Source organism: Dromiciops gliroides, chromosome 4, assembly GCF_019393635.1.
Source record: "Dromiciops gliroides isolate mDroGli1 chromosome 4, mDroGli1.pri, whole genome shotgun sequence".
NCBI lineage: Eukaryota > Metazoa > Chordata > Mammalia > Microbiotheria > Microbiotheriidae > Dromiciops > Dromiciops gliroides.
The window spans coordinates 32,576,246-32,587,641 of NC_057864.1; the positions used below are offsets into that span (position 1 = coordinate 32,576,246).

Consider the following 11,396-nt stretch of genomic DNA (forward strand, 5'->3'; position numbering starts at 1 on the left):
CAGCAGCATTGCCATCCCGGGGACCAAGGCCGTTGATTGGAGCTCCTTACATCTGTGTGCCTGCTCTGCCAACATGCCTGTCTCTGGCCTCCTGAACGCTCCTTCCTTCACTGATTTCTCTCCTTGTCAACCTCAAACTGTCTTTTTCCATGGGAGCCAGTTAGCTGTGGACTGGGTTGCCTTCAGAGGAGGTAGTGAGCCCCTGGACCTCGGAGGTCTGAACAGAGGTAGATGACCACTCGGGGAGGTGGCTGGAGAGGTGGTCCCCCCTGAGCGGACTGGCACCCAGTGACTTTGGGCCTTCTCTGATGTGCTTCTGAGGGTGGAATCAAAGGGTTCAGTCACATTGTGAGTGAGGATGAGGGTACATCAGTGCCCAATCAGGAGTGAGTAAGGCAGGTCAGGTGGACCTGGACTGACCACACCCCCCTGGCTTCCAAAGCAGCCATCTCTGTTCTGCTCTGGATTGTAATTAGGCCAGTTATCTCATCTAAGTAGAGAAGCCTCCTGCTTAATTCCATGAACCTGCCCCCCTCGCCTGGGCGGGGAGAATTTGCTCCCCAAGGGCCCCCCCCCAGCAGTGACTATTCCTAGTGCCTCTAACAAAGTCAATCTTAGGACAGGTCTGAGAAGGGCTCCTCCTGAGACAAGCCTGTGCCTTTGGCACCAAAGAGGTCGGGCTTGGCTCTGGCCTGGAATTCTGACACAGAAAACTGAGTCAAGTTCACTTAAACACTAGCTTGCCTCGTAATAAGGAGCGATGACATATAGCACTCACCATGTGCCAGGTGCTTTCTCTCGTTTGATCTTTACAACAACCCTGGGAGGTAGGTGCTATTAGTATCCCCATTGTGCAGATGTGGACACTGAGGTGAAGGGACTTGTCCAGGGTCATACGACTAAGTGTCTGAAGCTGAATTTGAACTTGGGTCTTCCTAACTCCAGGTCCAATGAATGCTCTGTCTTGCTAATTGCTTCATTCAGACTGACGAGCATAATTTTCAAGCAGCCAGCCACTATCACTTGGTAATAAAGAAGGCATTTGCTTTTTGAGATCTGTCCCTTGAGTTTGCCACCGAGGGCAACAGAGATGGATTTTGTTCTGGGGAGAGGAGGGCCCAGCAGTTCATCGGTGCATCATCTCCCCAGACAGCACCTTTGCTTCTGCTGGCATCGATCTGAGGGTGGACTGGTATCCAGCCAGTTTGGGATCCAAAAAATCCACTCAGATTAGGGCCGATTCTGGGCTGGCTTCCCTCTGCCCCAAATTCTCACTACCCCACACCCTTCCTCCCGTTAGTGGCCCTCTTGTCCTGAGCTTTTGCCTACCCTGCCAACCCTGAGATTCTGGGGTTTGGCATCAGTCTTGCAAAGGCTTCTAGAACCACTCTGGGCAGAGAACTCCTAAGAGCTGCATCCTCTTAGACTCCAGAAACAGTTTAAATATCACTGCAAAGCCTGATCACTAAAAAAAAAAAAAGTGTTATTGTGTCTTTGTGCCACAGTTATTTTCCAGCCCCAGGTGGAACCCTCACTTATGACAAGAGCAAGTGAGCAAAAAGATCTGGTACAGAAACTTCAGCCAACAATGCATGCCATATTGTGCTCTATTAGGCCCCCCTTCTCTGAGGTGAGAAAGGAAGTCTATTTCCCTATCTCTTCTCTGGGATCTTCTGCAACTTGGAGTTGAGCTCCACTCTTGAATGTCTTTTTCTAGAAGCCACTAGGCGGCGCCATAGTGCACAGGGCGATGGGCCTGAAATTCGGAAGAGCTTTGCAAGCCTGGAAAAACCATGTTTGCTTTTGTGTATAGGCTTCATAGGTGCAGCAGTGGATAGAGCACTGGCCCTGTAGTCTGGAGGACGTGAGAGGACATGAATTCAAATCCCACCTCATTCACTTACTAGCTGTGGGACCCTGGGCAAGTCATTTAACCCCAATTGCCTTAAACATCCAGGGCCATCTCCAGTCATCCTGATAGATATCTTGCCACCAGGCCTACTGGCTCTGGAGGAGAGTGAGGTTGGTGACCCTCACTTAAAATTCAATTCAGATCACCCCGATGTGAGAATGAAGGACAAACAATAACAGTAGGTAACTTTGTTGCTGAGCTCATTCCTATAGGGAGCTTCCAAGGGAGACAAATCTCCCAGCCTGGACAGGTAGGCACCTTCCTTGCCCAGACAAGGAGAGGTTAAGCCACTGATCCAGGGTCTCACTGGCAGGATGTGAGCCCAGGGCTTCCTGGCTCCTGAGGCTGCGCTGGGACAAGCACTTTGCAAACCTTTAAGTTGTAGAAAAATGGGAGAGAGCCTGTTTCTAAGTTCTTTACTAATTTACAATTCTTGTAAATTGAAATATTGTATCCTTTGTTGGGGCAGCTGAATAGAGCAAGGGGTCTGGGGTTAGGAAGATCTGAGTTCAAATCCAGCCTCAGACACATACCAGCTGTGTAACCCTGGGCAAGTCACTTCACCCTGTTTGCCTCCGTTTCCTCATCTGTAATATGAGTTGGAGAAGGAAATAGCAAAACATTCTAGTATCTCTGCCAAGAAAACCCCATATGGAGTCACAAATTGGACTCGGGGTTAAATATATGTCCATTCTTATTTATTATGGAGAATTAATTTGTTATAGACAACTATTATTTAATTAAAGTAATAAATCAAATTCATTACTTATACCAAATTATTCTATAATGTATTCCAGACTCTCAGCTGGCTCTGGAAATCTACAGACCCTTGTGCTGTGGGTCTTGCCTGATTCAGTGGGCACCCTCTGTTTTTTAGCTTCTTCAAAGAAGTTTCCATGACAATTTTGGTATATATTAGGACCTTTTGTGTTTCTGACTTCCTTGGGCTTGGTGAACACAGTGAGACTGCTGGGTCAATAATGACAAACAATTTAGTCATTTTCCATAATTCCAAATTGACATGCAGAAAGGTCTGTCCATTTCAGAGCTCCACCAAGGGGGAGCATCAGGGGGCCTGGCTTCCTTCCAACCCTTCCAATGATGTGCCCAGTTCTTGTCATCATGGTCAATTTGCACAGAGGTGAAACCTCAGAGGTGTTTTAACTTGCATTTCTCTTACCATTAGCAATCTAGATGTTTTCATAGGGTTATTAATAGTTTATATTATGGGACAGCTAGGTGGCGCAGTGGATAGAGCACCGGCCCTGGAGTCCGGAGGACCTGAGTTCAAATCCAGCCTCAGACACTTGACACTTACTAGCCGTGTGACCCTGGGCAAGTCCCTTAACCCCAATTGCCTCACCAAACAAACAAACAAACAAAAGTTTACATTATTAAGGGACTTGCCCAGGGTCACACGGCTAGTAAGTGTCAAGTGTCTGAGGCTGGATTTGAACTCAGGTCCTCCGGACTCCAGGGCCGGTGCTCTATCCACTGCGCCACCTAGCTGCCCCCATTATTACTTTTTTTAAAACTTATTTTTAGTCCTTTTTTTTTTGGAGTTCTAAATTCAATAGTTTACTGTTCTTTCATGAATTGTTCATCTCCTTTTGATGTAGGAGGCAAAAAAGAGGTTAACAGAAAAACCTAAGACCCAACCTCTAATTCAGATATGAGCTCTAAAAGGGATTCAGAACCCAGTTAATGGATAACTTAAAACTTAGGAAACGAGTCAGGGCCTAGGTTCTCTGTTACCCTCTGTGAGTGAGATTTTCCCCACCCCTTAGTTATAAGAGATTTAATATCATTATAAGCGATTTAATTATGATAATGATCAGCATATTAACTAAAAATTGTGACTTATATTTAGATATATTATTTTAATTGTATTCGATTAAGTTTCTTTTCTTTCTAATTAATGTCAGATGATACTTTCTAATGTTAAGCATTAAGTAATATCAGAGGATACTATAGTCTGCAATAATATGTTTTAGTATGGGGCAGCTAGGTGGTGCAGTGGATAGAGCACTTGCCCTGGAGTCAGGAGGACCTGAGTTCAAATTCGGCCTCAGACACTTGACACTTAACTAGCTGTGTGACCCTGGGCAAGTCACTTAACCCTCACTGCCCTGCAGCAAAAAAAAAAAAAGAACTCACGAGTATGATATGCTTGACTAAAGGGGGTCACGCAGCAGAGTTATGACCCTGTTGCCACAAGAAGACTGATAAGATTCTTGGAAAATGCTGACATTTGTCATGTAGGCAGTCTCCATATTTCCCAAGAAGATGACTTAAAATTAGATTCTTCTAAAAATTAGTACAGTATATAAGCATTACGCTCTGTTGGGCATAAAAACCCTGTTGAGTCCTTAGCTCGAGGTCTCTCAGGTCCGACTCCTGACTGACTGGCTTTATTGTGAGATAGGCCCTCTCTCTATTTGTATGGGTTTTTTTTGGAGTGATCATGTCATGAGTTCAAGAGCTCACTGCCTTTGGCCCTCTCTCAATAAACCTATTTTCTATGGCTTGGAGACTTTGCTGTTTCTTTTCCTTCATCGGACTTAGAAATTTTAGCGACACCACATAAATCAGCACCCATAACAAGAACATAAAGAGGCAGGTCGGAGAGACCTTAAATATAGCAATGATAAACTGACAGGGTATAGAAATTCAAATTAGAAACAAATGATAAATGAAGATGTTTTGAAACTAACCATGGGAATCAAAAAGTGACATGTACAGAAAAGGCTAAATTTGTCCCCAGATTCACCTTATGAGTGTAAACCCCCAAAACACACCTCCACATAAAAAGGTATCCACCTCGGGGGTTGGCTTAGGACCCCAGGAACCCTCCCCTGTACCTCCCTAAGGTGGAGATTATTATAATGAGACTGATAATCAATTTATCCATACTAGAAATATAACTATCTTTTCTTTCCCTATTCGAGAGATACCTTTCCACTTTTCTGGTTCTCTCCCTGTGATCATTCACAATATTGCAATAAAACTTGGGTAACTGAGTCATTGAGTCTTGTAATTCTTTTGGGACAACTCACAATCAATTTGACCCTAATTCCATCTCACATCACTTTGACCATGTGTCTATTGGAGTTGAGTCAGCTCCCTAAGTATTGAGGGGAATCAGACTTTTATCAGTGATGTTGGATGTAAATTATTTTCCCACTCCACCATTTTCTAATTTGGTTTTAAGTGATCAGATTGTATATTTATTATGCTCTCTCCCTAGCCTGGCTGAGCCTGGTCACTTTCGAGCCTCCCGGGTCCCAGCCCAACATTCACCCCTGGGCCAAGCTGCTGCTTGTGTGGCACACCTGCCCTGGGCAGCACCATTCAGAAAAACTTTAGCTATTCAGAATTCCTCCCCATCGAAGCCCCCAAGTTCAGCCTAAATTAGGCTGAGGCACCCCAGCACTAGTTATATCCCAGGAGGGGGGGAACACAAACAAGCTAATTAATCACTTCTACACCAAACCCACCAGTCCAGTTTCCCCGAAGAGACAACTTTAAAAGCCAGAGAGAAAATGGCCCTGAATGACCAGGCCACGCCCAGGCTAGGAGGGCCAAGCTTCTGCCCTACACAAAGTTCCCCTAAGTCCCCTCTGCCCACGTCAGAGGGCGCTCTCCCAGGGTTCCCAACCCACACCCAACCCTCTGGGGAGAAAAGTGAAAGCCAAGCAGGCGGGGGAGCTTTTGAAGTCTTTATTAGGTGAGGACAGACAGAGTAGGAAGCTGGGACAAGGGTCTCCTTCCCCAACCCAACCAAGGGACCCTCCACCTCAGGTTCCGAGAAGCGCCCCCTTCCGCCCCACCCTCATAGCTTAGGAACGGCTTTTGGCTGGTGCCAGACTCCTGGCAGCTTCCTAGCCACCAGAGTCTGTGCCAATCTTATCACACCTGGCTGAGGTGAAGGGCCCTGCACAGCCTCAGGCTAGGCAATTCAGTGACTAATACCTGCCAAGGGCATTGGGGCTGTCAGGGGGTCCCCGGACTTAAGGTGAAGGACCTTTTATCCCAGGGAAGAAAATCGGGACCCATCACCGGGAAGGGCCAAGTCCAAGGTCACCGAGGAAGCAGCACTAGCGTCTGAACCCATGTCTTCTGAGTGAACTGAAGGCATTCAGATGTGGCCGGTCCAGATTCCTTAGGATGCCGGGAGTGCTTCAAGTTGGAAAGGCGGCTCAGCTGGCTCCCTTGGATGGGGGTGTGGGGAAGACAGGATCCAACCAAATCCTAGACTTCCAGGCCCCTCCAAGTGGAGGAAGATGGGGGTAAGGCCACACGAACACACGCACACACCACCCAGAGGGGGCTGGGCTTCTGCACCGAAGTGGCCAAGGCTGGCACAGAAAGCAGAGCAGAGCAGGGTGACAAGGTGCAGCTCGGCTAGGAAGGCTCTCTTCCTCAGCGGGGCTCTCTCTGGCTGGCGGCCATGTGTTCCTCCAATGCCTCCCACAAGGCTTGGATGTTGCCCTGGCCGAAGCCCGTGGCCCCCTCCCTCTGGATCAGCTCCAAGAAGAAGGTCTCCTGGTTGAAGAGGGGCTTGCTGAAGACCTGCAGCAGGTAACTGGGCCCCTCGCTTTGCCTTCCATCCCTGTCCAGCAGGATGCCCAGCTCTGCCAACTTCCCCAGTTCTTGGCCCGCCTCCGAAATCTGGTCCACTTTGCGGGCCTGCTGGTAGTAGGTGGCAGGAGGGGCCACCAGACGGCCGCCTGCCTCGGTGACCCGACGGGCTGTCGTCAGGATATCCCCAGTGTAGAGGGCCACGTGCTGCAGGCCCGGGGCCCCGTGCTGGGCCAGGAAGAGCTCCACCTGGTCTTGGGCCCCCCGCAGGCTGGACAGCGACTCGCTCAGCACCAGCATAGGGGCCGCACTGCCCGGGGGCGCCTGCAGGACCGCCAGACGCAGGCCCCCTGTCCGGCCGGCCCGGATCTCCAAGCCCTGCTCAGGGTGGTCATCAGCCGGGCCCAGAGTGAAGCGTCGGAAACCCAGGCACTCCTGGTACCAGCGCAGCCACGCGGCCGAGCGCCCCCTCGGACATGCCAGCGCTACGTGGTCCACGTGGCTGAACCAGCCGCTGTGGCCCTGGCCGTGGCCATCGCCGGGTCGGCCGTACTCTTGGAAGCCAGGCAGGAAGGGCCCCCGGTACGTGCCCCGCTCCAGCAACGTGTGACTCAGGTTGCCGACCGGGGAGTGCACCACGGCGTAGGTGACGGTGCCCTGGGCATCCGCCACGGCCTGGGGCGGCACGGCCACAGGGCAGCCGAGCTCCCGCAGCGCCCCGACGGCGCCCCGCACGTCGGCCACCTCGAAGCACACGTTGGAGGCGGTGGGCACGGCGTGCGCGGGGTCCACATCGTAGAGGGGTCCTTCGCGGCCGCCCCCCCGAGCCCGGCGCGCTCTCATTCACCAGGAACACGGCGTCCCCGCTGCGCAGGGCCAGCTGACGCCAGCCGCCGGCCTCCCGCACGGCCACGGGCCGGAAGCCAAAGCAACGCTGCAGGTCCCGGGCCAGGGGCTGGCCGCGGGGGACGTGCAAGGAGATGTGGCAGAGGCGACCCACGGGGACGGCCATGGCGGCAAAGCAGCGGCCCGACAGGTAGTGAGCGCCTCGTCGTCCGAGGGCTCCAAGCAGAAGAGTCTAGGTCTCAGGATGCTCGAGCTGAGATCCTCGGTCTGGCCGGGTCGGCCAGCCTAAATGCCTTTGAAGCACCGGGAGGGGGCTGAGAGCGGCGTGTGATTGGAGGTGGGGCCTGAGGAGTGGGGAGAGGGGCGGGCCGCGGGCTGCCCGGGGTGGAGGGGTGGGGGTGAAGGCAGTGCAGGTGGCACGAGCGGAAAGGGGGGGGTAGTGGGGGGTGGGGGCACCAGGACGAGGTAGCTCCGCCTGCCCCACCCTAGACCCGCCCCGGGTCCGCCCCACCCAGAGCACTGCCGGAGGCTGGGGGCGCCAGGGAGCCTGGGGGCCGCCTGTCCACGTGCGGCTGGGACCGGGGCTCCGCGGACTGTCCCGCTTGTGCTTGGCACCAGAGGCTTCCCAGCCCGCTCTCCTCCGGAGGACACTTTTAGTGTCCGAACTGGAAAGGACTTAAGCATTCGTGGACGACCCAAATGAGAACTCGAACCCAACCCCGCAGGCCACTCCCGTAGCTCCAGCCTCTGCATTTGCCAGGCACGTGTCTCATGCATTAATTACCTCATTTGGTCAGCAGAGGTCGGTCGGTCTCCCGGTAAAACCTCCAAAGGGCCGGAGGCCACCCCTTCCCCAGGGGCCGGCGGCTTCCTCCCCTGGGGACCACCTTGAGCTCTGCTGCCCCTTTCAGCAGCTCGTCCCCTCAGCCCAGCCCCAAGTCTTCTTTTCTTGACCTACCGTGCCCTCGAGTTGTTTGCTGTGTGGGTAGACAAGCCAACATGCTCGTGACAGAGCAGATACCATCTCCTCACCTGGACTGTCTTCAGCCCATTAATGCCCTGTGGTCCCCAGAGCTAATCCCAAGACTCCTGATGGTCCCCAGAAATTCCTTCGTTTTATGCCTTTGTTAATGCAGCCCAAAGACTCATTACCTTCCTTGGCAGGCTCAACACACTGCTTGCTGACTTCTGTTGAACACCAGAGTCCCCAGAACCCCCAGATCTCACTGTCCAAGCATGCTTCTCCCCATTCTGTATTTGTGGAATTAAATGTCTGGATCCAAAAATTTTAGGTTTTATTAAATTTTATCTTCCAATCCTTCTAATCAAGATTTCTTACTTATCTGTTAATTGATGAGGCTAGCAAGAACTGGGTTCAAATCCAACCCTAGACCCTTGCTAGCTGTGTGACAGTAGCCAAATCGTTTAACCCCTCTGATCTTCAGCTTCTTTCTTCTGTAGAATGAGGATTGTATTGCCCACCTGATAGGATTATGGTGAGGCATGAAGCAGAAGATGTTAAGGTAAACATGAGGCTCAGACCTCCCCACCAGCTCAGGCAGCCACCCACATGTTGCCCCTCCCTAGCTCTGAAGGGAGCCCTGTCCACTCCTAGGGCTGTTGCCATGGATCCCAGAGTATCCCATGGTGGACTTGGCCACAACTGGCAGTGACCTTGTTAAGTTTCCCAATCCAATGATCCTGGAAGGCCTTTGAGTGCAGAGGTTATCAGGATGCCCAAAGAGATGGCTGAAGCTCAGCCAGTTCACCCACAGAAATAATGTTTGTACAGTGCAATGCAGAGGTGAATTTTGAGAGGCATAATTATCGATATTGTGAAAGTGATGGAGGAGGTAATTTAGATCTGAGCTCCCAGAGGGGCTAATAGACAACCTGCAGACCCCTGTTCTGAAAGGGATTAATAGATAAAGGCAGCTAGGTGGCACAGTGGAAGCACCGGCCCTGGATTCAGGAAGACCTGAGTTCAAATCCGGCCTCAGATACTTGGCACTTACTAGCTGTGTGACCCTGGGTAAGTCACTTAACCATCATTGCCCCATCAAAACAAAACAAAACAAAAATATATAACTTAAGACTTGGGCCCTCATCAATATAAGTCAGGGCCTAGGTTCTTGTTAACTGTTACCTAGAGGTCTGGTTTCCATTAATTAACCCCACCACACCCCCACCCCCAACATAAGCATGAGGAGACAGGTCACAGAAACCCTAACTGGTAAATGTTTATCAGGCCTAAGAAAAAAGATATCAAAAACACAGAGACAATCTGACCTTGGCAAGTTGAAATATGCCTTTAGGAACATGTGCATCAAAGGCCAAAATTGTCCCCAGGTTCACTTTATGGCATGTAAACCCCCAAAACACACTTCCACAGAAAAAGGGACCTACCTTGGGGATTGGCTTAGGACCCCAGGAAGTCCAAATTAGGATGAGACTTCCCATGAACCTCCCACAAGAAGGAGACTAAAATAATGAGGAGATAACCCACTTTTTCTCACTATAAATATAACTATTCTTCCCCCTACTCGGGACACTTCCATGGTGCTCTCCCTGTGGTCACTCACAGTATTGCAATAAAACTTAGGAAACTGAGTCACTGAGTCTTGTAATTCTTTTGGGACACCTCATGAACAATTTGATCACCTTAATTCCATTCCACATCAAAACTGCTTTATTCTCTGACAAGGCTTAGCTATTAGCCTCCTAGCCAATTGTACCACTAGATTTAAGTTTTTGTTTTGTTGTTATATTTTTATTCTGAATTGAACAAATACCAAGTGCAATTCCTATTTCCATATACAGGATAGAACACAATGAAGGAAATACACATTTATTAAGCACTCACTGTGTGCCACTAAACGTTTTGCAAATATTATCTCATTTGATCCTCACAGCAACCCTGAGATGTAGGTGCTGTCTAAGGCAGACGAAAGTTAAGTGCTTTGCTCAGGTTCACACAACTAATTGTCTGAGGCTAGATCTGTACTCTGGTGTTCCTAACTGCAGGCCTGCTGTATCACCTCCCCCACCTGCCTCTGAACACAAAAAGAGGATTATCTCCATTATATCCAGCTTATTTTTCCCTTTGAGTATATACTAAAATTCAACATGAAAAATTTAAAAAGAAAAAGAAGTAAACCAGGTGTAAATCAATCGTTTGTTCATTTGCAAGGATCAAAGGGATTTGGGATTATTGGGTAAAAACAGATAAGGGCCACACAGGAAACACTTTGTGATTAGCTGAAAGAATTGGACACACCCCTAGACTCAGGTATAACACAGCAAGCTTGTGTTGGACACATTCCAACATCTTCGAGCTCACCAGTTGTTGAAGTGAAGGATTCCTAAGTGGAATTGCCTTTGGAGGGGGAAGGAAGGAATTTTTCTCTTCCCCACTCACTGGCAATGTAATGACCTTGTGAACTCCCTAAGGTCAAGAGATCTGAAGGCCCTATGCTAGCCCTATCCCCAGAGCAGCAGTGGCTTACAGCTAGGACTGCATGGGGAGGTGATGCCCCCCATGGAAAGCCAATAATCCATTGAGGGAAGGCAGCTTCCCCACTGTCAGAGCTTGGGGGGGGGGGGTCCTCCAGGAAGGGAGAAGAGGGCTTCCCACTGGGATGATCCTTGGAATCTCAGGAGCTCTTTGGCCCAAGGGCCTAGACCTGGGTCCCAAATCAAACAAACCCCTGAGGGCAAAGTCGAGTTCAGTCCAAAGTCAAGTCCAAATGAAAACTCCCTTGCTTGGAAGATTCTTTGCTGGTTTTATGGGAATGTAAGGAGTGGATTGTGATTTCCCCAATTCCACCAATGTACTGGTCCCAAACATCCGACATCACCCTTTTCACCTTTCATCTGGACTATTATAATAGGCCCCTTCCATTCAGCGCCAAAGGGATGTTTCTTAGACTCGAGTCTGACCATGTCACTCACTTCTTAACTCAATAAACTCCAGTGAATCCCTATTACCCCTAGGGTCAAATACAGTATCCTACTTGAATGAATGAATCCTCTGACCTCTAACCACTGTGAAGCCAGG

At 50.1% G+C, this 11,396-nt stretch overlaps 1 protein-coding gene across 1 annotated transcript; it reads right to left on the minus strand.

Annotated features, from left to right (window-relative positions):
* Positions 1–5,629: 5,629 nt before the first annotated feature.
* Positions 5,630–7,650, minus strand: HPDL (4-hydroxyphenylpyruvate dioxygenase like). The gene is given in 2 exon segments (XM_044005264.1): positions 5,630–7,300; positions 7,302–7,650. Coding segments are annotated over 2 exon segments (1,170 nt in total). The 5' UTR covers positions 7,506–7,650; the 3' UTR covers positions 5,630–6,334.
* Between the last annotated feature and the right edge of the window lie 3,746 nt (positions 7,651–11,396).